The 27,045-nt window shown below is 47.1% G+C and overlaps 10 protein-coding genes across 10 annotated transcripts; 6 read left to right on the top strand and 4 right to left on the bottom strand.

Annotated features, from left to right (window-relative positions):
• Nucleotides 1–157: 157 nt before the first annotated feature.
• Nucleotides 158–2,310, bottom strand: BO86DRAFT_399981 (MFS transporter; the record flags this gene model as incomplete). Its single annotated transcript, XM_025673676.1, has 11 exons — nucleotides 158–231; nucleotides 305–410; nucleotides 464–797; nucleotides 859–989; nucleotides 1,056–1,354; nucleotides 1,403–1,446; nucleotides 1,497–1,617; nucleotides 1,680–1,777; nucleotides 1,829–1,911; nucleotides 1,978–2,114; nucleotides 2,181–2,310. The coding sequence occupies 11 exons, from the start codon at nucleotides 2,308–2,310 to the stop codon at nucleotides 158–160; spliced, it is 1,557 nt and encodes a 518-aa protein (XP_025527179.1).
• Nucleotides 2,311–2,448: 138 nt separating this feature from the next.
• Nucleotides 2,449–4,313, bottom strand: BO86DRAFT_99827 (KamA family radical SAM protein). The gene is made up of 4 exons (XM_025677856.1): nucleotides 3,972–4,313; nucleotides 3,563–3,914; nucleotides 2,965–3,515; nucleotides 2,449–2,905 (listed from the first exon to the last, which is right to left on the bottom strand). Exons 1-4 carry the CDS (start codon nucleotides 4,140–4,142, stop codon nucleotides 2,588–2,590), a joined length of 1,392 nt encoding a protein of 463 aa, XP_025527178.1. The 5' UTR covers nucleotides 4,143–4,313; the 3' UTR covers nucleotides 2,449–2,587.
• Nucleotides 4,308–6,080, top strand: BO86DRAFT_448446 (D-alanine--D-alanine ligase family protein). The gene is made up of 3 exons (XM_025676647.1): nucleotides 4,308–4,887; nucleotides 4,942–5,535; nucleotides 5,592–6,080. Exons 1-3 carry the CDS (start codon nucleotides 4,504–4,506, stop codon nucleotides 5,772–5,774), a joined length of 1,161 nt encoding a protein of 386 aa, XP_025527177.1. The 5' UTR covers nucleotides 4,308–4,503; the 3' UTR covers nucleotides 5,775–6,080.
• A 4,277-nt stretch (nucleotides 6,081–10,357) lies between these two features.
• BO86DRAFT_399977 (putative carbonate dehydratase) lies at nucleotides 10,358–10,941 on the top strand (the record flags this gene model as incomplete). Its single annotated transcript, XM_025673675.1, has 2 exons — nucleotides 10,358–10,597; nucleotides 10,651–10,941. The coding sequence occupies 2 exons, from the start codon at nucleotides 10,358–10,360 to the stop codon at nucleotides 10,939–10,941; spliced, it is 531 nt and encodes a 176-aa protein (XP_025527176.1).
• A 293-nt stretch (nucleotides 10,942–11,234) lies between these two features.
• Nucleotides 11,235–12,020, top strand: BO86DRAFT_313902 (carbonic anhydrase; the record flags this gene model as incomplete). The annotated part of the gene is made up of 2 exons (XM_025668026.1): nucleotides 11,235–11,398; nucleotides 11,495–12,020. The coding sequence occupies 2 exons, from the start codon at nucleotides 11,235–11,237 to the stop codon at nucleotides 12,018–12,020; spliced, it is 690 nt and encodes a 229-aa protein (XP_025527175.1).
• A 463-nt stretch (nucleotides 12,021–12,483) lies between these two features.
• Nucleotides 12,484–13,225, top strand: BO86DRAFT_448443 (uncharacterized protein; the record flags this gene model as incomplete). Its single annotated transcript, XM_025676646.1, has 2 exons — nucleotides 12,484–13,108; nucleotides 13,182–13,225. The coding sequence occupies exons 1-2, from the start codon at nucleotides 12,529–12,531 to the stop codon at nucleotides 13,223–13,225; spliced, it is 624 nt and encodes a 207-aa protein (XP_025527174.1). The 5' UTR covers nucleotides 12,484–12,528.
• A 688-nt stretch (nucleotides 13,226–13,913) lies between these two features.
• On the bottom strand, nucleotides 13,914–15,939 carry BO86DRAFT_362950 (MDR family MFS transporter; the record flags this gene model as incomplete). Its single annotated transcript, XM_025669942.1, has 6 exons — nucleotides 13,914–14,277; nucleotides 14,340–14,757; nucleotides 14,819–15,130; nucleotides 15,201–15,502; nucleotides 15,637–15,736; nucleotides 15,790–15,939. The coding sequence occupies 6 exons, from the start codon at nucleotides 15,937–15,939 to the stop codon at nucleotides 13,961–13,963; spliced, it is 1,599 nt and encodes a 532-aa protein (XP_025527173.1). The 3' UTR covers nucleotides 13,914–13,960.
• A 508-nt stretch (nucleotides 15,940–16,447) lies between these two features.
• On the top strand, nucleotides 16,448–18,488 carry BO86DRAFT_362947 (uncharacterized protein; the record flags this gene model as incomplete). Its single annotated transcript, XM_025669941.1, has 2 exons — nucleotides 16,448–18,215; nucleotides 18,267–18,488. Exons 1-2 carry the CDS (start codon nucleotides 16,470–16,472, stop codon nucleotides 18,486–18,488), a joined length of 1,968 nt encoding a protein of 655 aa, XP_025527172.1. The 5' UTR covers nucleotides 16,448–16,469.
• Nucleotides 18,489–18,710: 222 nt separating this feature from the next.
• On the bottom strand, nucleotides 18,711–20,478 carry BO86DRAFT_419303 (epoxide hydrolase; the record flags this gene model as incomplete). The annotated part of the gene is made up of 6 exons (XM_025675114.1): nucleotides 18,711–18,890; nucleotides 18,953–19,243; nucleotides 19,302–19,505; nucleotides 19,561–19,768; nucleotides 19,825–20,099; nucleotides 20,452–20,478. 6 exons carry the CDS (start codon nucleotides 20,476–20,478, stop codon nucleotides 18,711–18,713), a joined length of 1,185 nt encoding a protein of 394 aa, XP_025527171.1.
• A 169-nt stretch (nucleotides 20,479–20,647) lies between these two features.
• BO86DRAFT_339522 (amino acid transporter) lies at nucleotides 20,648–22,359 on the top strand (the record flags this gene model as incomplete). The annotated part of the gene is made up of 3 exons (XM_025669024.1): nucleotides 20,648–20,822; nucleotides 20,892–21,151; nucleotides 21,206–22,359. Exons 1-3 carry the CDS (start codon nucleotides 20,662–20,664, stop codon nucleotides 22,357–22,359), a joined length of 1,575 nt encoding a protein of 524 aa, XP_025527170.1. The 5' UTR covers nucleotides 20,648–20,661.
• Nucleotides 22,360–27,045: the final 4,686 nt, after the last annotated feature.

The following is a 27,045-nucleotide window of genomic DNA, read 5'->3' as shown; positions in this document are numbered from 1 at the left end:
CTTCCGCCTGACACACAAAGCTTAGGAACATTTGACTTAAGCCAGTGCGTTGCTCCTAGACTGACTACTGTGCAGAACCGAAAGGAGTAGCTTGATTATCACCCTTGGTTGCATCAAGATACTTTGTTCGGCATTGACTAGACAATCAGATCATAATTTATTCCACCAGGTCGCCAGTGTTGGTGCGCATGAACATAGCCAACGCTGTTCCGCTACAAACAGTGGCCAAGACTAGAGAGTTTGTCAGTTTTGTTGATGTACACCAAGTGTATAAAGGATGTCTTGCATCCAGGATATCTCATACGTGGTACATATTGGAAAGCCTGCAGGTAGCTGGTCCGCACGATCTGCTGGATGGTATCGCCAAGGGTAAAGGAAAGGCGCGCGTCATTGAGAATGCGATGGATTGTCTGTTTAAAGCCACTCAATAACAGCATGCTGTGATAGCCAGGAGAGGACTCACTTCGGACAGGCCTGGTACCTTAGGCATGGTCATCGCAAGATTATGTGCAAAGACCTTCTGGATCATTGCAGTGCTAATGGCAGGACCCACAATAAACCCGAGCGACTCACAAAGTTCAATCGTACCAATACACGCGGGCATGCTTTCTTTCGGCGAGGTGGTGGTCAAGCCGATGAAATTGACGGTGTACATGAGCCCGGTTCCCAGACCCAGCAGTGAGGGCAGACCGGCTTGCCAGATCGTGCTGCCATTGCGCCACCCAATAAGAATGAGAAGATAGGCAAGAGTGGTGAGAGCGTGAGAGACTATCCCGAGTTTGCGATATCGCTTGTATCTGCCCAGAGTAAAATTCAGTGAACGAATTCCACGCCGCCTGAACCTGATTGCCGACCTACCGTTTTATCGCGTATCCAGCCGCAAGTCCTCCAGATGCGATACCCAGGACATTTCCAACAAACGCAAAAGATGCCCAAGCATCGCTCCAGCCCTCTACACGAATGAGATACGGAGTCAGGTGCGTCAGGAGCTAGCCATCATTCTGTGGATCAGTAATGCCTAGGATACAGAGCAATGTCGTCTCTGGGACACTCACCGCGCCACGCCCAATGTAAATCAGAAGCTCCATCAGACACCAAGCCCCGAAGGGTCCTTTCATTAGATGCACCGGTAGCAGCGGATTCGTTGCGTAGAATCCCTCCACAATAGCGAACCCAACACCGGCGACTAGGGTAGCCACCAAGAGAAAGAAAATGACCAGTGCATTCTGACCCTCTGCATCAGGCGCAGTCACATACTCTACCAGAGCGCTCAAAGCCACAATCATAAATGTCAGGATCAGCATACCAGGGAAATCAATGTCCTTTCTGTGTGACTCCTTGGGCTCTTGGTGCACTGTGCGGTCAAGGTGAGCGAGTGGTGCTGGTTCACCCCACATCATACCAGTAAGACACAACACGGCGAAGGGGATCTGACCCAAAAACGACCTGAGAAACATTAGGTCTGAGTACACACCGCATAGAAGAGTGTTACTGACAATCGCCAGCCGACTGTCTGCGTCAGAAACCCACCGAGGGGAGGACCGATGCTGCGGCCAAGCATATTGATACTACTCGAATAGCCGTCATACAATGCCACCTCATGTGGTGGGATCAAATCTGAGCCACAACTAGTCAGTCTCATATCGGCGTACATGAGTCCAAAGGAAAAAGATAAACACCTGTGATTATGACGGAGGTCATTGCGACCATTCCAGCGCCGCCCACGCCAGCAATCACCCTCGACCCGGCTAACGTAACCAGAGAGCTGCTGACACCGCTGCATAAGATTAGCATCACAGCAACGAGACTTGTTATGAGCCGATCATACCATAGAAAGCTACCGGTAATGAAAACACCATACGAGCCCAACAGTGTCTTCTTGCGACCGTAAATGTCACACAGAGCGCCAATCTACGCAAGCGCCGCTACGAGTTAGCCGACAGGCATGCTATCCATGTATAGATTTTGGAGCTGTACCACAGGGCATGCAACACAACTTCCGCAATTGTACGCGACTAATAGCCAGGATCCCAGGGTGAGCTGCTGGAACTCGGAGGCGATTGAGGTGTAGGTCGAAATCATCAGCGCCTCGTCCGCACTGGCGATGAAACACCCTTAGCGTTGGTCAGTCTCTGTCGCTAGGGCAAGTAGATGGGGCCGAGTATCTTAGTTCATCTTACCGACAAAGATAGCATAGAGGAGTGCATTGGGTGGTCTGCGATGTGGGCGTGCAAAGTCGTCCGGTTCCTCGATATCCCCATCCGCACGTCCTGAGGATGGGAAGGATTCTAACATATGCTCTTCACTCATGGCGGGAAAATGGCATGAATACGGACTACAAACGAAGAAGGGGCCAGAACGTTGCAAAGATCTGGGAGCAGTGTCTGGCGCGCTTCAAGAGAGGACAAGTGAGAAAACATTTCAACCTGTGATTTTACTCCTACAGTCGAATCTCCGATCGGGCGGCATTTGCCCTAAAAGGGGAAGCGGGGGATGATCGGTATGTTTTGGATGCAACGCTGCACTCCCTTGCGTCTTTACCCCTGAAACAAAAGCTTCCCTGAGGCTAGCTGCAGAAGTGCAGTGTCTACAAGCTAAAAGCCACCTTCTCCGTGCTCATCTCCTCGGTTGCTGAAGGCAAGGACCACATGGGGTCATGATACTCATGAACGGTGTCCCCTTTGACCCCCGGGGCTGTGAATTTGGACACGCCCGTCACAGGATCATAGCTGTCATACGTTTGCGCCAGGCGCTTGCCACCGCCACCGGGAAGGTCGACGACGAAGGAGGGTGTCATAAACCCGGCGATCGTGCCGCGGATCTGCGACTCGAGGTGCAGAATGTCGCGCAAGGGGGTCCGGAGATCTTCCACCCCTCGGACCATGTCTCCCTGGTATACGTAATACTAGTCGAGCCGGTTAATCGGACATGGTCCCTCAGTAGAGGCAGCGTAGCGGGACTCACCGGTTGGATATTGATGTCTGCTAGCGTCCGGATCAATCGCTTCATGGTGTGCACGTCGTTGTTGACCCGGTTAAGCAAGACAGTCTGGTTTCGGACAGTCACCGCATGGCGAAACAAGTGTTGCGCAGCCTGCTCGCTGATCCAGGAGATCTCTTGCGGGTGGTTGAAATGAGTATGCAAGGCGATGCTCTTGCCTTGCGCCCGGCCTTGCTCGCTCAGGGCGATCAGCGTGTTGGCCCATTCGTCGTCGGGGTCCAGGATGCGTGACGGGCAAACGGACAGTCCTTTACTCGCAAAACGGATCCGTCGCACGTTCTCCAGACTCAGGAGACGCTCGCCGATTTCTTGCAGTTGTGGTGGCTCGAGGAAAAAGGTGTCGCCGCCGGAGACTACGACATCAGTCACGGCCGGAGTCTGCGCAATGTAATCAAACATCGGTTCCCAGTATTTTCGTAGTGGGAGAAATCGCCTTTTGGAGACCGATTCAGTTTGCGCCCCTACAGAGTAGGATCGAGTACAAAACCGGCAGTAGACCGGACACACCGAGCTGGCTGGCACAGGTTGGTATCACTCAAGAATGGGGCTTCGTGGTTCTTACCGAGGAAAAGCACCTTGTCCGGGTAGCGATGAACCAGGCCTTTCACCGGCGAGTCGTGTGTCTCATTTAACGAGTCGAGGGTGAGTTTAGGATGGTCGGGCTGGTACGAGGAGCCGACTGGGATGAACTGGCGTCGAATGGGATCGGCATAGACATCGTCCCAGTTGATCAGTGACAGAATGTGCGGTGTCAGTCGAGTCGCCATCGGTGCCTGCTTCAGTCCGGTCACCACATCACGCAACACCTCGTCACGAGCGACTTCGCCGTGACCCGACGGTGCTGTGACTTGGGGTGGAAGAACTCCAGACAGGAAGGCAAGCAGAGATGGGGTGTTCTGGAGCGAGTGGTGCATCTATCTTGCGATCAGATTGTGAATGTGGCGGACAGCCCCGATATAAAGTCACTATACCTGCCACTTGTAGTTCAAAAACTCATTCTGGGATACATCCTTCCAGGCGGGCACCTTGCGCCAGTATTCCCAATTCCCCGTGGGCGATGGATGAAGCTGAGGACTGCTGACCACCGACGACCATCGCACCTTTCCAACGCTCGACTTCGCAGTGCGTGAGGAGAGAGTCATGGCGGGTGATTTTGTCGGCCGTGTGGGAAGTCCATGACCCCATGCCCAACCGTACGCGATTTATAGCCCCTCGGTCGGAAAACTCGGTCTAGACATTGCAGAGCGTGAATTGACTCGAAGCGCGATCAACTCAGATCGGCCACTGGGAAGTGATGTGCAAAGCTGACATTGTGGGCGCCAGATGCGTGCGTGCATGCATGCTGACGTGTCCACCGCTTCTTTGTAATGCAAGGGATGATCGATCGCCCGCCATCGCACAATCTGCTTCTTCATTACACCATCTTAAGAACCAGTGAAGTAAGAAAGCCTCACTTGGATCTCGCGACAGACACGGGACTCATTGTTAACAGCACTCGGAACCATGACCCTCACTCCAATCACGATCGCGTTCTTCTATGAGACGATCTCGCTGTACCTCAGCAAAGGCTACAGCCTGGAGGAGTGCCTGGAATTGGACAAAGATGAGGCAATCGACAGCATGATTGAGTCGCTCCGCGGGTTGGGATATCGAGTGATTCCGGTGGGGGACATGGAGGAGATGATCCAGCGTATTGCGAAGGGGGAGCATCAGGGATGGGACTTAGGGTTCTCGATCTCGGAGGGGATGCACGGCGCCGCTCGCGAGGCCCAAATCCCCGGCGTGCTCGAAGCATACCGCATTCCCTGCGTATTTTCCGATGCGGCCACCCTGACCATGACACTGGATAAAGCAAAAACCAAGGTATTCTCTCATCATGCACCAACTGTGCTCACTCGACGAGCGACGCGATCGTGCTAAGCTCGGATCTCTGCCTGGTAGATGATGTTCCAATATCATAAGATCGCCACCGCACCGTTTGCCGTCGTCTCACCAACGTCACAGAATGCGCTTATAGATGTGCAAGCAAGCCCTCACGCAGTCGAGCTGACCGCATATCCGTTGTTCATCAAGCCCTCCTGTGAAGGAAGCTCGAAAGGCATCTATCCGTTCTCCAAGGTCCACAATCAGACGGAACTTGAACAGGGGGTCCAAAAGCTGCAACGCCAGTTTCCCGGTCAGAGTATTCTGATCGAAAGCTATCTGGCTGGCCGTGAGTACTCGGTGAGTCTGATCGGCACCGGCCCGACCGCACGCGTGCTTGGGACCTTGCATCTGGACTGGGAGGCCGCGCAGAAACGGCACCGGACCCAATCCGAGAGTGCGGAGGATCCGTTCACAAGAGGGTTCCTGGACGTTGATGCCAAAAACCGAGCGAACGATAAAGATATCATGAAATTTGCTATTGACTCACGGGATCCGGAGGTAGCGGCAGTGGAGGCGCTCGCCTTGCGGGTTTGGAGAGTCATGGGATTCCGCGACGTGGGACGTGTGGATATTCGGTGCTCAGCCGATGGAATACCGCATGTTATCGAGGTCAGTGGCCAGCCACCCATCCCAGAATTGATCAAAATCATGCTGAAACTATTAAGGTGAACCCTCTGCCTGGATTGTGTCCAGGGTATTCCTTCCTCAGCGAGACGGCTCGCCACCATGGTGTATCGCACCAGAAACTCCTCGCTCTGGTCGTGGAGAGTGCAGTAGAAAGATACCCAAATCTCGCGCGAAGGTCATTGGAGCTGAAACAGGGAGGCTTCAAAGCCAAAGCGCAGTGACCGAACAACATTATGCCTATAAGTGTATGTAGAAGCTTGCGATATCTGCCGGCTGTTTGCCTAGAGCATCGTAATCAACCGCGACAGGGTCTTAGTCTGCGTCACGGAAAGCACTCGTGTTGCCTAAGACGAAGGCTTCTGGCTCTAAAATTCAATTGGCAGTCGGCGAGAAAAAGGACTACAGCAATATACTTTGTCGTGGCGTTGTTGAAGGAGCTATACAAGAACCTGATCATAGTCCAAGGCTTGAGATAGTCAAGGCTGCAATTAGTAAGCTCGAGGGTCAATCATTCAGGAATCAATAAGAATGCATTTATTCAACAAAGGGTGCAACCTTCTTTATCATTGTCGTTGTGTTGTGAGATGATAAAGAAAGCCCCAGCAACTTAAGCATGAGCAATGGTAGTGATTTCCTACCAAATAGAACTATCTTGCAACATACAATGTAAAGTTGAGGTCACACGCCCTGCATTCTTCTGTGACTTATGATTGAACCTATCTTTGCTGGTGCTCTATGGCATTATCCTGTCACTGAGACATCCTGTAAATCTGTTGCTATACGTTGAACTTCTTGATTGCTCTGGCCTGGGCTGGCACCTGGCCCAATTTTGACAAGCAACTCTTTCAGTGTAGAAGACAAAGGCTTTTGCGCTTAATTCTCTCCCTTACGCTTGTCTGCCACAAATCTCGGAAGTAAATATATCCCAGCAACGACACCAAACTCACATCACAAACAAGCCACAATGGCTCCCACCCCACCCCGCAACATCCAAACCGGTGTTTGCTCCAGACCATCGAACTATATATTTATCACCATGGCCGATACACTTTGGGTGAGTGTTTTGCGGCAGGCGTTCGAAGGGGAGCCGGGATTCAACCACAGGCCGTCAGCGTGTTTAAGGATGGCAAGTGTTTTCAACACATACTTCTGGGCGCTCTTGACAATTCAGATACCGCCAGATTTCTTCTGGAGCACAAGTTGGAGGAGATGCGGCAGGTAGCCCCCCCTGAGTGGGAGATGGTGCTCGGGTGTGCATATCAGGATGGCGAAATCATGGTATGGAAGCACGTTTGCAATGCCATTGGCAATATCCGGGTCAAGCCCATGGAGATCCGAGGTGTCCGCATTTACAATCTCCGAGATTTGTTCGAGAAGGGACTGGGGATTTGTGTATTGATCAAGGGTCACATTACCAAGCAGCAATTCTTGGATTGAGGTTCTTCTCGGTATTCACACCGAAGGAAAACAGCCGCGCCCCCAAGGGATTGGTGTCATGGGGCGCAACGCTCTGGTATTTCGATTATAGGCATAATGTACGAGGCTCCCTATTATAAACAACACCAAAGTAATGAAACGATGATCTTGATTCAAGTGGCCTTCTTTAGAGCCGACATACCCTGACTCTACGCCTCCAACGGGTGCCACCACCCGCTCGGTTGCTGTGGGTCTGGAGCCATGTATTAGTGAGATTTGCTAAAGACATATAAAGCATCTGTTCTCTCTCCCTTTTCTTGTTTACTGCTTTTAATTCTCGGAGTGCCCCGGCCCCTTCTGCAAGACATCGACTACTACATACAGGTTACCCATAGCCTTTAGGACAGGCGCTACTGGGTATAAGATACGTTGCTCTATTCAAACATGCGTCTCTTTGGACCACATAAATTGACAACACAAAATTTCGAGATATGGCATTTCCCCATGACCGCGATAGAAGCCAGCTTCAATACTTTGCTCTACTCTCATATCCTCACTAGGCATCAGCCGTCCAAGAATACTCAATATGTCAACAGCGTTACTGTATTTGGCACGCCGAGACACACGTTTCACAAAGGGGAAGGGCTCTGTTATAAGGCCTGCCTGGGAAGCATCAATCAAACCAGCCATTATATATATATTTCTCATTGTAAACTCCATTTGTACTATTTGGTGTGGTATTGTGTGTCTGATGGTAGCTATAATACATCCTAGTTTTCTTTTCTGATTTTCACGCTGAATGAACCTGCCACATCTCTCCTCTTTGGACTTGATTCAAAAACCTCATATCAAGCCTTCACAACAAAACCGTAAATATTGTTCGAGGCGTTGATGTCTCCTACTCCCTGCACGGTCCGATACACCTGAGAGCAGCTTCCTTTGGCATTATACACCTGCAGTGTCCGAGCTCCAGATGATCCCGACCAGCTGATCTTTGCACCTTTGGGGATGTTGACAGTGGTGCAGCCCTTGCGGTTTGGTGCCCGTCCATTTTTGGCCGTTGGCGCGAAGTTCCCACGCGGTGGCAGTGGAGGTGCCAAGAAGAACAGTGATAGCCAGGGTAGCCAGCTTCATTCTGGTGGGTTTGTGGGAAATGTTGTGGTGTCGTATGAATAACCCAAGAATGTTATGGAGGGTGTACCCAGCAGAGGATTAGGGCTTACTCGTATTTAGGGTGGGTGAATGAGCATGTTCTTCAATCAGCGTCGCGAAAGGCGATATAGACGGGATTTTATGTCTTTCTAGCCCCGTGCTCGAAGCAGAGAGATTGATTGACATCATTAGAACTCGATTATACGAGGATTACTTTGTTCGGTTCATCAATGCATTGTTTTTCCTGGTTGCCCTCGCGTTGGCCGGATTTAGCAAATTCAGTGGCAAAGACAAGTCAACTGCCGATGACTCGTGTATGTCACCAGAGATACAATATGAGAGAGTCGACCGCGTATACTGTATGGAGGCACCTCTGCTAGAAGGTCTTTTGTCTTTCATTATGGCTGTCAAAATAAGATCAGTGGTGTTCAACCCAGAGGACTGCATAAGTGGCATTGCGGGGGGTGCTGAGGTAATTGACGTAAATTATGCCTAACTTATCCCGCTTATGAGATTATGCTCGAGTTATGCCAGCACTCATGCCAGCTCAGGCTTTCGCCTACCACCTCAAAAGCTCCCAAGAAGGTCGCATTGATGGTGTCGAACAACCGATAGGCTCCCTTTTGGACTTGTGTCTGATAATTCTACGATTCTATGCAAAGAGATAGCGACTGGCCGCCCGCGTCACAGCCACTAGTTAGGTATCGAGGCAAGCAACCACTCTGAGTTCCAGTCAGCTGGTGGTTTGGCAGCCCCCCCTGAGCCCGATGCTTAAGATCCTCTTGGGCCTCTTGGCTGGTTCTGGGGTGTCTTCTGTATTTCCAAGGTGTTGCATCTCACGACTTCCAGTTTGCCTGATTTTGCAGCAGCCGAATTTACAGGATCTGGGGGGTTTGCAGCGATCCCGGCCTTGTCAATTCATGTGGCCGTGATTCATATATTCGTCTTGACCCCGTAAATCCCATTGAAATGAGGCAGACGAGCCACTCTCGAGTTAAATTGTCTACTGTTACCTATATTATGAACTTCGCCCTTAGTGTGTCGGGCACCTACTATGAGTTCCCGATCTTTGGCGATGACGATGTATGACGGGGGATCTCCTGTGGTCTCCTTTTCCTATCTGAGGAGAGCGTGAAGATGTGTGGATTCGAGGCTAACGAGGAGGAACTAATTACATGCCGGCTGGGAAGGCGGTGAGGTGCCCTCGGCCGGAGGCAGGGCCTCCGTCACTATCGAGTCCGTTGTTGTTCTTGTCTGCGCTGGCCTGGACTGCAGGCATGGCAGGTCTCTCGACAGAAGCGTCTGAAGTTGTCAACCCTCATCTCCCTCACCCACTCGGAAGATGACTGATATAGCATCGCACTGCAACGATTGGGGTGTTTTCTCATTTCTTTCTGGTGCTAGCGTGGATCACAACGGTGTCAGGCTGTACAGTGAGTACTATGCAAGCCTCCTTACGGCACCTTGGCAAGGATGATATCAATCTCCAACGGGGGGACCCACCAGGGGAGGGGCGAATCCATCGATTCAATCCCGGCCGAACTCTCGGCCCCTGCATTCTTCGGCCTTCTCCCCGAGCTTACCATCTCGGCGAACCTGGCTGAGTATCAAATCAACATTGGTCGCGGCCTCCTCTCGATTCTCTCCCCAGCCATCTGAATTGCAATCACTGCCACATAGTCTAATTGAAAGCCAGCATAGTGGGGCCGTGGTTCAAGTAGTGATGCCGAAACATATTTAATTTCCAGCAAAAACATGGAATATTTTGCCGAGTTGGAATTTAAATAGCTGGCCGGGGAGGGTGCGGCCGAGCCAAGTGCAGACAGACATACATCGGACCCGAGAAACGTGACGAAAGATGGCTGCTGTAGCCACCGCTTCGGCCGATAGCACATGAGAAATGCATGCAATCATGCGGAGGGTCGATCAATTAACGGCCGGGGTTTGGGCCCGCCGAGATATCGCCGCTTCGGCCGAGTCGACTTTGCCTTCACCTTTATAGTTGCGCGTGTTTCAAGTCGTTGCCCGACGGCAGTACTGGGGCAACCCTTCCCACTTCACTGCCCGTTTGTTTGTATACTGGTTGTATAAGAACCCTTGACCACCACCAACATCTCCATCTCGCTCCATCACCATCAATCTCACATTCCCACTGATGTTCTGCTCTCGTCCCGCGGCTTTCCCCCGACTTCTTCGCCCTCAATTCCTGACCTCCCGCGCCGCACCACTTCACACCATGAGAGACCAACTCCGCACACGCTACGAGCTGCGTCAGGTGGGATCGGACTCGATGCCCTGGCAGCAAGCCACAGGAAAGCAGGTGCTGTGGATTGGCTGCTCGGATAGTGATTACGATGAGCTGGAGACCCTGGGTCTCCAGACCGACCAGGTCTTGGAGTATCGAAATCTGGGGAATATGGTGATCGACGACCTTTCTTGTCAGGCCACGCTGGGCTATGCATTGGAGCAACTCAAGGTCAGTTAGCAAATCGACTTAGTCGTTCCGCCTGGCTAACAATGAGGCGGCAGATTCGGGACATTGTCGTCTGCGGGCATTACGGCTGTCACATTGTGCAGGGGAAGCCCAACCCGTGCGTGCCGGAACCGTGGAGCAGAACGCTGGAGATGGTTCGTTCGACGCACAATCACGCTCTCGACCAAACCAGCGGGCAAGAACGGGACCGAGCGATGGTTGAATTGAACATCCTGGGGCAGGTGCAGTCGTTGAGCCAAGCACACGACCACGACATCCAGGTGTTCGGGGTGGTGTATGACCGCGCATCGAAGACTGGATACCAAATCACCGAGGCTGGGTGTTGATGTTGGGGTTGGGGTTGGGGTTGGTGTAGATACTGAAAGTGACTTCATAGATGAACGATACCCAATAGAGCGAATTGATAATGATGATGATGATCAGATAAGGGATAAGGCAGAGTTCAGGCAGGAACTGCGTGGAGGGCTGAGATGGGCAGCCGTAGCCGTAGCAAAGCCCCAAGCCGCGGTTCAGCGAGCGGGGCAACAACAACAACGTGGCACTTCCTTCAATTAATTACTCCATTATCATTACCGACTTCCACCATCTCCTCCCCATCCCCCCCTCCCAATATCCCACCATGTGCTCTTCCAAAGACCCCCAACTCCAAGAATCTGTCCCCGAGTTTCTCAAGCACTCCCATGAGCGGGTGTTTGAGAACAATCGGGCCTGGGTGGCCGCCAAGAAGCAGGAAGACCCCGCTTTCTTCGAGAAACTCAATGCCGGCCAGACCCCGGAATATTTGTAAGAGACTAAGACCATCATCGCACCACTAAGGGGACTAGCTGTTTGAGAGTTGGAATTGAGACTGACCCGGTGGATACCCCCCCCGATTCGCAGATATATTGGCTGCAGTGACAGTCGCGTGCCCGCCAATGAGATCATGGGGCTGGAGGCCGGGGAGGTGTTTGTTCACCGCAACATTGCCAACCTGGTCCCCAACACCGATCTCAACGTCATGTCCGTCATCAACTACGCCGTTCGCCACCTCCACGTCAAACATATCGTCGTCTGCGGCCACTATCAGTGCGGGGGGGTCAAGGCCGCCATGAGCCCCTCCGACCTGGGCCTGCTGAACCCCTGGTTACGCAACATAAGGGATGTCTACCGGCTGCATGAGCGCGAGCTGGATGAGATCAAGGATGAGACCGCCCGCTACAAGCGTCTCATCGAGTTGAATGTCGTCGAGTCTTGCCGCAATATCATCAAGACTGCCGCCGTGCAGCAGAGCTTCCACGAGCGCCAGTTCCCCATCGTGCATGGTTGGATCTTTGACATGGAGACCGGCCTGCTCCGCGACTTGGAGATTGACTTCGAGGAGACGCTGCGCGACATCAAGAAGATTTATAACTTGGCTCCGGTCTGAGGAACCGCCGGGTGCATCACTAGGAAGTACAGTACAGTACAGTATATTGCCCCAATAATGCAAGAATCGTTCAATTGTTGTGGTCGCCAGAAAATATGAAAAGACGTGCACAATGCTGGAGTAGGAAGAGGGACTAAGGGCTGTCGTATGATCAGGTGATTGCATTGTGTGGCAGCGCGGCGGTGAAAGCCGATAACTAAGGTACTGTACCTAGTAAACAACTGGCTCGGATTATTAGACAGCAAAGTCCAAGACTGTCCCAGTGGTCCCAAATCCATTTGAGGAAGAGAATAGGGCAAATGTATGACTCCACCTAGTAGGCCTTTGGCTCAATTAGATTCACCCATGGTTATAAACTACCTCTGATCATGATGAGCAGTTTCCGGAAGCATCCCCATGAGGCCAAACCAGGTCATATTTAGTGCCTCACTCACTGCCCTGCAATCTCTCCTCCGAACTATATCACCATCGTCGTTTCCCATACACACCGTACTCGCAATAACACATCATGCCAGACGAGAGCTCAGAGCGTGCTCTATCTCCAGCCATGGAGTCCCCCCTCGAGACACTAGATCCGGATGGGGACGCGGTACTACTGATCCCCGGTCCAGCTTCAGGCCGATTCCTGGTGTCATCAAAAGTCCTGATCCTCGCCTCACCCGTCTTTGCGAAACTATTCACATTGGGGTATCGGGAGGGGAATCAGATGAAGAACTCGACTCGGCCGACCATCACCCTACCGGAGGATAGCCCAAGTGCCATGCGGACAATCCTACAAGCTCTTCATTACCAAGGGTCTGAAGATGGGGATTCATTGAGTGCGAGACACCTGGCCGTCATCGCTGTTCACTGTGACAAGTACGACTGCAACAGTGCTCTCCGACCTTGGATCGTGAACTGTCTTGCCAGGTTTAGTCGTATCGAGACACCAGAGGATCATGGCTACCTTCTTCTCGCTGCATACCTCTTTCAGTGCGCAAGCCATTATGCCAGAATTTCCATCCAGGCCCAAATTAACCTTCCTCCCCGGTTTGCTGACGCCTGGAGCGAGATAGACCTCCTGGATCTGCTACCGTCAAGCGTTTGTAGTAGGTTCCCCACGCGAATGCCATGGCGAATATTCTAATAGGCAGAGGGTGACCTATGCAACCACATACACAGACAACTACGGAACATCCACGAACAACTTCAAGCGGGCGAGGTAGCTCTCGCAACGGATGGCAGTTGCGCTCGGCTGGATTGCCGGCTGTGCAAATCATGCGACAACACTTACCCTGCGACGGAGAGAAAATGCCCCTTCTGCGGTTCCCGACAGTGAGACAAAGAGCATTGTACACGGCAATTGCGCATTGCACAGTACTTCGACGGGCTCACACGCGCTGGACTCCGGCCTTCTCTGGAGCCCTTTGATAATTGCTCGATGGCTGAGATTCAAACGCGTATTTCGGAAGCGAAGGGGTACTGTACCCACCAGTGTGAGGGAGATCCCTGCCCCCTCGGACTGCAGGTGAACAGGTTGGTGGATGCCATTGAGCAGGTGGTAACTCAGACTACGGCGTTAGTCTGGCGCCCGATCCATGTCTTATCGACTTCGAGAGAGCACGACCGGTGCTCTGTTGATCAGATCGAATGCCCTGTGACACAGACTGCCTGATCTATGGGTCTCGGCATGCAACTCATTTCATGTGCAAAGCAAATACTTTCTCAGAATGCAAGTTTTGGGTTATTGAGAGGGGTCTGTCGGTTGTAGAAGGTAAAGATTGATTTCCATCGAGCTAGAATGTTCATAATTGCAGACCCGATAAAGTGAACTATCATGGCCGCAGGCATTAGTAGGCTGAGACCGTTGACTGAATCCTCCTTTTCTGCCTGCCCAGTGCACAATGTACCGATAGAAAGATGAAGTCCACCGTGTCAAACAACTAACCCCCTAATGAGGCTCATGCTGCCCCCCCGGCAGCCTTTTTCAAGCTATCTGCATGAAGTCTCTTCCAGCTCCCAAAGAAACCAACGATTGTGCTGACGCCAAATGCAGCCACGGTGATGGCGAAGACCGCCTTCAAGCCGACCACATACGCATCAATCACGACGGGTACTTGCGAAGGGGTATATGCTTGGCGAATCTGCGTCGCCCCAACGCCCAGAACCATGGATGGATCCAGATCGGGCAGTCTGCGGGCCATCTCTTGGAGCAGCTGATTGTTGAAAGCGGATTGTGCGGCCGAGAGGAAGAAAGACCCGCCCACAGTCACGAAAACTACCGGTGAGAATCAGGAGATCGTTCACGCTCGACACGGTCGATGGAAGGACATGACTTACAATTCACAATGGATGCCACTTGCGACATGTCCTCGGGTGTTGCATGAACCTGTGCGTTGGAAAGAGCGACTTGAAATGTCCAACCAATGGGGAATCCCACCAGGATCTGATACCCAATCCACTTGCCAGTTGAAGTGTGAGTGTCCATTGTATAGAACAGTCCGCACCCTATGGTTCCTATCGCGCCGCCAATCACCCAGAATAAAGGCACGATGCCGATCTTGGATAGTGCAACCCCTTGGACAACGGCCGCAATCGTCAAGGGAATAATGAGGGCAAGCATCTTGACCCCGGATCCGATGGGACTGCTGTTGTAGACACTTTGAAAGTAGATGGGGAGATAGTACAAGATTGTGAAATACGCGCCACCGAAGAAAAACATGTACGCGGAGCCGACAGAGATGTAACGTTTCATAAACTACCCCGACCAGGGCAATTAGATCCTCTGCAAGCCACGACGGAGCTGGGCTGTGACTTACCAATCGCGGAACTATCATTGCATGCTCCTTTTGGTAGATCTCCCATGTGATAAAGACCCCAAGCATTAGGACGAAACCAACTAGTAAGCCAATTACGACGCTGCTGTTCCAAGAGTGTGTTTGACCACCATACTGCAGTGCTAAGATATATGAGATAATCAATCCCATCATCAGAGCGGCACCAACAAAGTCCATGTGCAACAACTTTTCTCGTAGAGTGGCTCGCACCGGCATGGCGTTGGCCGGGGCCTGGAAGAATACGAGGATAATCACCGCCGCAAACCCCCCAATGGGTAGGTTAACGTAGAAGCACTAGATCGCGGTCAGCAATTAGAAGGGGAACTGGAGGCAAGTTTCATGACTCTACCCAGCGCCATGTTACTTTATCGGTAAAGGCACCCCCGATAAGCGGACCGAAAACCGCAGCGATCCCGTATGTGGCGCCGGTATACCCTAACAACTGCGGACGCTTTTCGGGAGGGGCGGCGAATCCAAGTATGGTAAAGACCCCCACGGTCACCCCAGCTCCGCCCAAGCCTGCAATTGCCCGGCCAATTATCAGAGTTGTGGGATCTGGAGCGACTCCACAAAGGAGGCTTCCCAGCTCGAAAATGAACAAGCCGACGAGGAACCAAAGTTTGATGGGAAAGAACTTATAGACCTTTCCCCAAGTCGATTGGAACCCTGGAAAGAATCAGCCGACCGGTCTCGCCAAGATGGCTCGACTGACCGTGAGGATGTTCTAGATATCGAGGAAAAGGACATGGTCTCTGCGAACTGTTAGCATGGCGTGGGCAACCCGCACTCTCACGACTCACCACCGCCAAAGGTCATGAAGTATACCGCTCCATACCACGAAACCTTGTTCAGGTCATGGAACTCATCGGTGATCTTAGGGATAGCAGTTCCAAGAATGGTCTGGCAGCAAGTTCAATCAGCTTTGCGCTGTGTCATGAGGCCGAGCAACGCACGTTATCAAGCGCCACCAGAAACATGCCCAGCATAAGTGAGAGAACGATAGCAGTCAGACGGGTGCCATGCGGATAGCCATCATCATTGGGGTCTTGTATGTCGATGGCTTGGGCTTTGGTGGCGCTGGGTGTAGAGATTGATGCCGTCATCGTGTTCGACCACAGTGGAGAGTCTTGGGTGGCCGCTGGCTTTTCTGATGCAAGAGGTGTGCACTCCTTCATTGTGATGCTTGTGTTAGGATGATACTTTCCCTCATAACACAGGCAGAAAGGCAATCTGACGAGCTTTATGCGACGGTCTCCCCTATGCCATAAGAGTTGATGGCTGCAGTAAGCAGATATCTCCGACTGCCTGTCCGAAGCTGTCCAATCCACCATTTGTGAGCGGCTTCGGCCGAACACGAGCACGTCAGAGTGTCTTGTATTGGCCAGTGAAGTTGCAGGCCATGAAAGTTCCAGGATCTGGTCCATCTGCTGTCCGAAGGGGATAGATAGTATGCTACTCGGTAGCCCTAGGTAGTAGTGGCATTATTCGGCCGAATTGGAAGGGGAGGGGGGTGCTGAGTCAGCCACTTCGGCCGAACTGCTCGCTCACTCCTTCACTCCTTCACTTGCTCCCAAAACACAACTTCACTCTGGCTCATCTCTGTATCATCAGGCAAGAACAGACTTCCGCAAAAATGAATGCGGCTTCGGACAAAAGTGCAGCGAAACGCAGGAAGGTGCGAAAAGGAACTCACTGTTGCCGAGAGTGCCGCCGAAGAAAAGTCAAATGCCTCCTGGCAAGCCCGGACGATGATAGCTGCACTGCCTGCAGCCGTCGAGGCACCAAATGTGTTAGTCAATTCGATCGAACATCGTCCGAACTGCTCCTCACTCCGGGCTTGTCACCAACCTCCGATTATGCTAGGACTTCCGCACAGCCAACAAGACATGCGAAAATTACCCAAACTCTTCTACGTGCGCTACCCTCTCAAAGCGAGATCGGGATTCTGCTAGGAAAGGTCTCGAGACTTTCCACTTTGTGCTATCAGTCCGGCTTCAAGTTGAATAGCTCGTCGCGCCAAGAACTGCCACAGGAACAAATCGCAATTCCCAGTTTACAACATCCAGAAACCCATCCGGTCTTGTTAGCGAGGCAAATGTTACTGCTTGCAGTGGCATTGCAGCACGTTTCTCCCACTGCGGTTATCTCGGGCCTCAATCAACATCACCATGTCATCATGGAGGAACTCGCGGAGTCAGCCATTGCCATGGTTACTACCAATGACCGGTTAATGAGTACCTTGGAAGGTCTGGAAAACGTCATCCTGGAGGGGTTCTACCATATAGACAGCGGTAACATCCGTCGTGCCTGGTTAGCCATGCGCCGTGCTGTCACTACGGCGCAACTCTTGGGGTTGCATCAACCCGGTCATCATCGCTTCAAGAAAATCAACGACAAGAACGATCTTGACCCCAATGTCATGTGGGCTTGTATCGTCTCCATGGAGCGTGTCTTATCCTTGCTGCTGGGTCTACCCACGAGTACTGCGGGGACGAGCCCTCCAGCGTCAGGGAGCATGAGCTCTTTGGGGACAAGTGGCAATCTGTCCTCACTAATCATGCTGGTCACAGCTAGAGTTCTGGAACGAAATCAGGTAAGAGTCTCCCAACAGGCTCTACGAATAACACGGGACATCGATCGAGAGCTCATTAGGATGACCGAGCAATTGCCCTCCACATTCTGGCGGCCACTGGATTTCGCAGGTCTGGAAGTTGATTCAGTGGAGGCATTTTGCGAAACCCGACGAGCATGGGACCACATGTGTTACTATACCGTCGTCAACCAACTGCATTTACCGTACATGTTGTGCCAAAGCCAGAATGCTGATGTGGTGTACTCGGGAGTCGCGTGTGCGAACGCCAGCCGTGAGATACTCGTTCGCGAGATAGCAATCCGTACTTTCAACCCGATAACCGCCTGTTGTCGGATCGGCGACTTCATGGCGCTAATTGCCGGAATGACTTTAATGCTCGCGCACCTCGCAAGTCATGGCCAGACTGAGGTCAATCGGCTGCTCGCACACCAGCGATCGAGTGACAGGGCCACCGTGGAGCGGGCTCTGGAATGCATGGAGTCCATGTCAGAGTTACACGAGGATGCCCTCGCCGCAGAATGTGCTGCCTTGCTGAAGGATCTATTGTCCATTGAAGGCAGGGCAGCACGAGGATACAAGACCGACGCAGACGAGACACCGTGGTCAAATAAGCAGCCGGCTGATAATCCTAACGTGTTAGTCATCAGAGTGCCATATCTCGGTGCGATCAGGATTGCACCTGAAGGCATCACATCTGTGCCATATTCCGAAACAGGGCAAGATCAAGGTGCTCACGCAGGAGTCACGATTGGGGGGCTTGGGTTGATTCAAATTGAATCTTCCAAGGTTTCTGCACAACTCTCAATCGATAGCACATCCGATGTCCCAATACCACAGGCAGCTAGAACACATGCAGCAAGCGATCCATTGCCGCAACAACATACTACGGCGTCTTTGCTCGGAAAAATCCCCAATACTGTAGTGGAGAAAGATCTCATGTTCCCGGATGCGGCCGCCAGCATCGACGATTGGGTGTTCCAGGGTTTTGATACTGCCTTCTTTGACGTCCTGATGCGCGAAGCAGGGGACGTACAGTTCGATGACGGCAGGGTTGATTAGAGGGTGTTGGTCTTGCCAACCTCTGTGCTACTTCTACCTAGACTCTCGAGTGATACATTTCTTCGACGGAGATGTAGAATCTAGAGCCTACACCGCGAATCAGAGTCAGTTCTAGACACCGATTTCCGAAGATGCAGATCAATCTCAACCCGAGCTTCGAAGATAGTATGAATTGGGAAATCAATGAAGGTGAAGATGCATGTTCTTCGGTATCATTGTGATCTAGCCGATGGGAGACTTTCTACCACCAAAGACCGGTCCGTCCTTGCGGTAGAATTCTACTACGTCGTCCACCAGCGCCTGGGGACATTCCCAGGCAGCGAAATGACCACCACGTCTGTGATGTCTCCAGAATTGAATGTTGCACGCTTCCTCAACCCAGTCTCGTGGTGCGATCCACACCTGTTGACCACCGTGTCAGTCACCCAGTGGATCGGTAAGAGTGCCAGGTTGGGGCGGCTTACCTCCTTGGGGAAAACAGAGGCTCCTACAGGTTGGGAGATGTATTGGCCTAGCATACTAGCCGGCTTTGCATTCAAAACAGCAGAAGCCTCTTTGTAGATCTGCATGGCCGCACTGGGACTCCCTTGATAGTGAATGAGTGCCCAGTGAATGAGCTCGTCGGGGGTCCAGGGATAGTCATCTGTCCATGCGTTCAGCTTGCCGACAAACCAGGCCAGAATCGCCACCGGCGAATCATGCAAGGCATATCCCAGTGTGACTGGCTTGGTTTCTTGGATGCGTTGATAGCCTCGCTGGTCACATCTCAATCAGGGGACAGGCTCTGTGGAATCTGGGATGACCGGGGCTCACCTCTTCGGTCGCAAACCAATGGGTCCGCTCCAGGTTGCGGATCTCTTGTTCGCTATACTCATTTCGTCGGTATCTGGCGTACTTCTCTGGCGACCAGTGCTCGTCCGGGGGCAAGGCCAGCAACATATTGATGTGGATGGCCCGCACTGCGTCGGAGTGGTTCAGTGCCATGTAGCGCACAATCGATGAGCCCCAATCCCCACCCTACATGCATCGGAAACTTCCCATACCCAGGAAACCACCACTCCGTGATGCGTACCTGGCAAACATATTGGTCGTATCCAAGTTTATTCATCAAGCGGGCCAGACATTCTGCGTGTTGCTCGAGACCGAACCCGCTCTTCTTCGTGTAAGCGCTGAAACCGTACCCTGGCAGCGAAGGCGCCACCACATGAAATGCCTGTTGGTCATTCTTCGGCTCAGTCAATAGTGGAATGATTTTGCACGCTTCCAGAAAGGACCCAGGCCTATGTGGTGTATGTTAGTTGGGGATGGTAGCTTCCCTTATAGAGGCTGAACACACCAGCCATGCACAAAGATCAATGGTATAGCCCCGGGTCTCGAGGATCGATGGTGGAGAAAGTGCAGGTTAATATCCTCAAACCCAGTTACTGGGATGGGAGTCCGAAAGTGGTGAAAGGAGTTGTTGAGGTAGGCCTCAAACTTGCGCCAGTCGTAGGCATCGCGCCAGTATTCCACCAGGTTCTTGAAGGTGGCATGCCCTATCTCGAGGTCATTCCATTCCACCTCTGCCATGCCCTCATCTAGCCGAGCGTATTGCAGTTTAATTTTGATCTCCTCTTATAGACGGTCGGGGAGGTGGATCTGGGGCACTTTTAGCTATGCTCATTTGCAAGGGGATCAGATAGCATACACTGTATCGCACAATGTCTGACATTCTTCTGCTCTTCTCGGTGTGGACTAGGAGTGGGTCAGGTATAGTAACTGCTGTGTTCAGAGGGTAGCGGAGTGTGAGAGGATATATATATCTCTTGTGCATGCCAAGCATGATGACGTAGAGATGAGGCAGATACTTACTAGTACTGACTGCAATTAATGGTCAATTGATGGTGTAAATGAGTCACCATCATGACCATAATTCAGAGTTGTGACTTATCAGTCATCAGTACAGCCTGTCTAACCAGGCCACCAGTCCACCAGGCAATAAGCCAGTCATGCTGCACCTGCTGGACAACGGGATGCAATTGGCGTTGTTTGCATTGGCTGCACTCTTTGCACTGTTTACACCATTTGCATCATTTGCATAGTTTTGCCAGGCGGTCAGGCTGGCTGTTGTTTCTCCCCCATTCATCCCCACAATCACTGCTCGCTCCACCAACTTACCTCGGGCTACCACCTCATGGATAGTAGTTCCAGCCGTCCTGGGGTCATCGACTCCGAAAGTGCCCTTCTTCTTCCATCAGGCGACTTTCTTGATTCCGATGGACCGTCTGAAGAGCACACAGAGGTGGAAGCAACCCCTCATCGCCATTTGGGGATCTGGTCCACCGCCTTCTTGATGTAAGGCCACCAGGCCACCAGGCCACCAGGCTGCAAGGCTACAAGGCCTCCGCTGATTGAATCGAACAGTACGAATCGAATGATTGGGACGGCCATCTTCTCCACTCCATCGACCATCGCTGCCAGTGTGAGAAGCGCTGGAGCCGCTTTGGCACTCTGGACGGTCGGATTTCTGCTATCCCTCTGCGGGCTGATGATCTGGCTGGAACTGGCCTCCTTGCTTCCTCGCAGCGGTGGGGAAAAGGTCTATCTGAACGCCGCCTATCCCCGTCCACCCTTGCTAGCAACCACCATTTATGCCACCCATGTGATTTGTCTCGGCTTCACCGGTACTGCTGTCTCCTGCTCTCTCAGATGACTTACTTTGATGTTGACTGCTACAGGCATCGGGAGTATCGCGATAGCAGAGAATCTCCTGCTAGCAGTAAAAGGCACGGCAGGTGAATGGACGAAACGCTTTCTGGCAATTGCTGTGATGACGACGATCGCCGTCTTGCACATCAAGGCGAGTACTCTCGCGGTGCGACTGATGAATGTTCTGGCCTCGGCCAAGATAGTGGTTCTGGTCTTGATCATCATCACCGGCTTACGGGTCGTTTCAACGGACCAACCCAGGGACCACCGGCCGGGCGCAAGCTTCGATCATCCCTTCGCTGGCTCTTCCACTCGGATTTATGACTATACGACCGCGTTGTTCAAGATTCTGGCCACGTATCAAGGATGGTCGAATGCCGCCTACGTCCTCGACGAGGTCCAGAATCCGCGACGCACGTTGAGAATTGCCAGTTTCCTCGGTGTGGGCTCGGTAGGGATTCTGTATATCCTAGTCAACGCGGCCTACTTTAGCGCTGCCTCCCCGGAAGAACTCAGCAAAACAGGTGTCACCGTGGTCGCACTGTTGGTCGGAAAAGTCTGGGGAGAAACAGCGCAATGGTGTACAGCCCTTGTGGCCGCGCTCTCGTCCTTTGGGAGTCTTCTGACCGCTTCCTTCTCCATGTCGCGGGTTATCCAAGCTCTGGCCCAAGAGGGTGTGTTGCCTTTCGCTCCCTTCTTTGCAAGCAGTACGCCATCGGCAACTCCGAAGGGTGCCTTTCTCGCACTGTTCATGGGTTCCGCCGTGATGATCCTCTGGGTCCCCTTCGGAGACGCATATAGCTTCCTCCTCGATGTCGGTCAGTACGCATTTGCGATCATATATCTGGCGGTAGTTGTGGGGCTCTTCATCATCCGCAAGCGTCTGTCCTGTCCGCAACGGACGTTTCGTGTGTGGACGAGTGTGGCTATTGTCTTCCTGGCCACGCAGATATTCCTTGTATTGTCGCCTTTCCTGAACCGTGAGCACGCCAGTGACACTAGTCTTCCATTCTGGTTGATGCCAACGGTTGCCATCTTGGCTCTGTCCAGTGGCTGGGCGTATTGGTATGGGTGGTGGGAGCTTCTCCCTCGGATAAGAGGATTTGTCTGGAAGAGCAAAGAGACAGTATCATCCGATGGTACTCGTGTAGTGGCGTGGACAAGACAGAGGCATGATGACTGAATTGTTGACATACCAACTAGAATTGAAGATAACAGCTTGTACCGTCTTGCTGACCTCCAAGCTTTAAGATCATGAGCCTCGACGTCCGGCATTCGGACCTGGCCATCCTCACTACTCTCTGGCTTCGATAAACATTATATGATGACTAGGCTGACTTTACCAGGAGATTCAACCATCTTTGTGACTTAGAAAATATCAATCAGATACCCAATTCGAATCTAAACCTACCAGACTCGGTTGCTAGAACACACAGCCTCCCACCTCGCCACACAAGGCCATAGCCCGACTGAGTCAAATACTCACAGGAGGTAAAATACCAGCATCAACATCATCGCCGCTTACGAACACACGCAGACCGCAGCGGACTATAAGGAAAAACCAACTTAGAATTAGAGCCACTACAACTTCTAATTACTCTAAGACTTATATTATAGCTTAATTACAGCATCTACTTTTTAACTTTACTGTTAGAATAGCAGTAAATTATACTTTTATATATTAATATTATTATAAAAATTAAGAATTTAAACAGTTTTTCTACTCTTAGAATTACCTAAGCCGAAAGCCGAATTTTAGTAATAAAACTAAACTGTTTTTAGATTATATTAACAAAATTAGTTTTATTTTAGATTTTACTAAAATATTCCGCCTGGACTAGATACTTACAGCCTAAGAATTTTATATTTTACAGTTAAATTTATAAAATAAATATAATTATTACTAACTCTAATAAAATTATTTTTTATTTTTTATAGGATCTGGTTATATTACTATATCTGCTTAATATCTGGTATTTAGAAAATATAAACAGCCTTTTAAGTATAAATCTACTAAAAAAAAAAATAAAAGTATATTTAGTAATACTAATAAGTACAGCGGACAGCTGCTGCAGCTAAATAAAATATCTACTTTACTATATATTATTTTTTTTTATAAATAATATTTAAAATATAAGTAAACTTCTTTAACAAGTTCTACCAGAGTTTATATTTTATAAGTTAAATTAAATTTTTTTATCTGTTAATATAGTTTTTTTTAAAATTTTTTTTAATCCTATTCTACTATCTGATCTAAATACTACTGTAAATACTAAACTAATTAGTAATTCTAAAAATTAAATTTTTTATAATTTTAGTAGTATTAAAAATAGTTTTCTACTTTACTCTGCAGTTTTATTTAAAATAATAGTAAATTTTATTTATTTAATTAATAGCAACTGCTAATACAGCTTATAAATAAACAGATACTCCAGTTATAATATTTAATATAAAAAGTTTAAGGCTGAAAGCTGTTAAAAAGTTAAATAAGTACTTAGCTAAGCAGCTAATTTAGTACTATAAATACTATAAAAATTATTACTAAAGTATTACAGGTAAATATTATAATTAGCTTTAAAAATATTAAAAATTTTAATATTTTTTTATTTAAATATAGGTTTATAAGTTCTTTTCTAATATTTTTAGCTCAAATAAATTACTACAGTAAGTAGATAATTTAGTAGAATAAACTATAATTACCTATAAGTAGAAAATATATAATAAAATTTTAGTAGATTTTAGTAAGCTGATTTATATCTGTTTTAAGATTAAGTTAAAGCTATTACTTTTTTACTTAATAATATTTAATATTCACAGTATTATTAGATATCTAAGCAGTTTTATAGTAGCTAAATAAAAAATTTAATAGTATTTTATATAAATAATAGTTTTTAATTTTTAGTTTAGTTTTTATTTTAGCTTTTTAACTGTATTCTACTTTAATAAGATGGGCTGTATTTATACTGTACAGTAACTAGTCTATTAAATCCTCTACTATATTTTTAAATATATAGTTAAATTTAAAAATATTTTTATATATTTTTTTTTTCTAGGCTGTACTAAAAGAACCAGCAGTACAGCCGGCTGTATAATATAAATTTTAAACTATAAATAAATTAGATTCTACTTTTTATAATATACTATTACTGCTCTAGTTTTTTTATATAGTATTATTTATTAAGCTATAACTACAGCTAATTTAATATAACAGTATAGAAGATAAAAATATACTTATAAAAAATTAATCCTATAATTTATAAATAAACTTTTTTTTATTTTTTTTTCTAGACTTTTTATATAGGATTTAAAAAAATATTTTAGAAACTGTTTAAAAGTTTAGGCTGTACTAGTTTTAAGGCGCCCAAATCCTGCTTTAAACTAAAAATCTAAAGGCTTTAACTAAAAACTATTTTTAGTAAATAATAATTAACTAATTTGAAAAATACTAGTATTATACTATTAATAAGTTCTATATAACTACTAAATTTTATTTTAATATAGCTAAAAAAGTATACCCCTTTAGTAGCTTTTAGACTACTATTTAGCTAAATAAAGTCTACTTTATAGAGGGCCTGGAAAGTTTACTATAAATACTACTTTAATAATACTACTATTTAGACTTTTATATAATTTAAATTTAAAATCTTTATAAAGCTGTATAAAATAGGTTTTATTAAACCTTTTATCTAATAACTCTGCTGCAGGATTCTGGTAGTCTAATATTTTAAATATATATAGTTTTTTAAAGCTGATAGGCTGGGCTTTTTTACAGCTAATTCTACTTTAATACTAAAAAAATATTTATAGTAGAAAATATATATTTATTTACTAATTTTGTAGTAGAGGAATTAGCCCTGGACCTGCAACTGTAAAAAATCTGGTAGTTAGTTAAAAAAAATCTAAGCTATAATTTAATAGCTTTTATTTAAGCCTATTTTTATACTAAGTAATAGTATTACTATATACTGCAGGGGTTGTTTTATAAAATATTTAAAATCTAAAAAAAATATTAAATATTAAAAGTTTTTTTAAATTAGATTTATATAAAGTTTTAGTACTGTAGATTATATTATAACTGCCTAAAGCCTTTCAGGGCTAATAATTTTTTTTATTATTACTATTTTATTTAGACTATTATTAACTGGCTCTGCTACAATATAAATAAATTTTATATAAGATTTAAAATAGTTTATAGTTTAAATAACTATTATTTTATTATTTAAAAGTATATTTAAGTAATACTTATATTTTTCTACTGTTTATAATTTTTCTACTCTACTAGTTTTATTTAGTATATAGGCAGATACTGGTATAATATTAAGTACTAGACTAATACTAATTAATTTAATAAACTTTAGCAGTAGAAAGGGCTTGGCTTTTAGTAGACTATAAAAAACTATAAATATATATAGTTTTTAAATAAGATTAACTAGGGGATCTTAATATTTTAATAGTTATTTATTTAGTATATAATATTTAATAATCTTTTTATACAGGCAGTCTACTATATCTACTACTTACAGATTTGTAATATTTATATTAATTTTATTTAAATAAATTAGGCCCGCCGGTAGATATTTAAATTTAGTTTTATTTTTATATATTAAAAGTATTTATTTAATTATCTTCAGCAGCTCTGCCTATAGGTATTTTAAAAAAATATTTTTATATATTTTTAATTTTTACTATAGAAGAAATCTGCTGCTGCTGTTTTAGCAGATAATATACTTTTCTATTAGCCTAGTATATTAATTATACTATATAAACTAAAGAAAATACTGCAGATTACTTTTAAAAATCAATTAGCAGTTAAAAATATAAAGATTTTTTTTATATAGCTGTAGAAGTAGAAAAATAGCTGATTTAAACAGTATAGTTAAAAAAATAAGCTATACTATATACTTTACTAAAAAAGCTTTAAAGCTGTAACCCTAGTCTATAGAAAAAATACAGTCTAAATATAAAAAAAGTTTTTATAAATTTTTTTTTATAAAGTTATTAGCTCTTTTTTTACCCCCAGCGCCAGAAGTTTATATAAAAGTTAAAAAAAACTAAACAGGTTATATAGTAGTTTAGTAACTATTTAAATTTTAAATACTACTATAAGTAACTAGCTTATAATGAAGTACTTTTTAATTTTTTTTTTATATTTTATATTAAATATTATCTACCGGCTTACTGGTAATAGGCTAAAACTTTTTTAAATTATATAGTTTTTATTATTCAGCTAAAGTAAGACTTAATTTATTTTATAAAAAAAATATCTACTGGCAGCTTTAGAATTTTTAAGTTTATTTTAACTGGTTTTTTTTTAGTATATACTACACGTCGGCGCCGCCACCAGTAGTATTTAAAATTTAAAATTATATTTATATTAACTAAAATACTAGTGCTTTACTTAAATCCTAAAATATTAGTACTATTTATCTACAGCTAATAAAATTTTTAAAAAAGTATTAGATTTTTAAATACTTTTACTGGAATCTATAGAATTTATAGAGTTTATACAGTCTAGTAAATTATTTAAAATATAGTAAAAGTATATAGTCTAATCCAGCCTACAGATATAAAAAAAAAATATTAAATAAAAAATTACTAGATTATTAATTTAAGTAACAGCTAGCTTATATTTAAATAATTAAATTTTATATATATAAAATAATTACTAAAAAGTAACAGAGTTTTAATAGGCTTTAACTATATAAAACTATAATTAAAAAACTTACCCTGTAGTTTTAGTAATTACTATACTATATATACTTTATTATTTTTTTATTAGGGTTTACATTAGGGTTTACATTAGGGTTTACATTAGGGTTTACATTAGGGTTTACATTAGGGTTTACATTAGGGTTTACATTAGGGTTTA

Source organism: Aspergillus japonicus (genome assembly GCF_003184785.1).
Source record: "Aspergillus japonicus CBS 114.51 unplaced genomic scaffold BO86scaffold_27, whole genome shotgun sequence".
NCBI classification, from domain to species: Eukaryota; Fungi; Ascomycota; class Eurotiomycetes; order Eurotiales; family Aspergillaceae; genus Aspergillus; species Aspergillus japonicus.
This window is presented reverse-complemented; position numbering and strand designations above follow the sequence as displayed.

Bases quoted from the DNA above. Each gene is read 5' to 3' on its own strand.
- BO86DRAFT_99827 (XM_025677856.1), bottom strand. From the start codon at position 4,142: ATGACTCTCTCCTCACGCACTGCGAAGTCGAGCGTTGGAAAGGTGCGA. The intron at 3,915-3,971 runs GTATAGTGACTT...ATCGCAAGATAG, and splicing joins TTTTGAACTACAAGTGGCAG to ATGCACCACTCGCTCCAGAA. The intron at 2,906-2,964 runs GTGAGTCCCGCT...CGGCTCGACTAG, and splicing joins CAGACATCAATATCCAACCG to TATTACGTATACCAGGGAGA.
- BO86DRAFT_448446 (XM_025676647.1), top strand. From the start codon at position 4,504: ATGACCCTCACTCCAATCACGATCGCGTTCTTCTATGAGACGATCTCG. The intron at 4,888-4,941 runs GTGCTCACTCGA...TCTGCCTGGTAG, and splicing joins TCTCTCATCATGCACCAACT to ATGATGTTCCAATATCATAA. The intron at 5,536-5,591 runs GTCAGTGGCCAG...GAAACTATTAAG, and splicing joins GAATACCGCATGTTATCGAG to GTGAACCCTCTGCCTGGATT.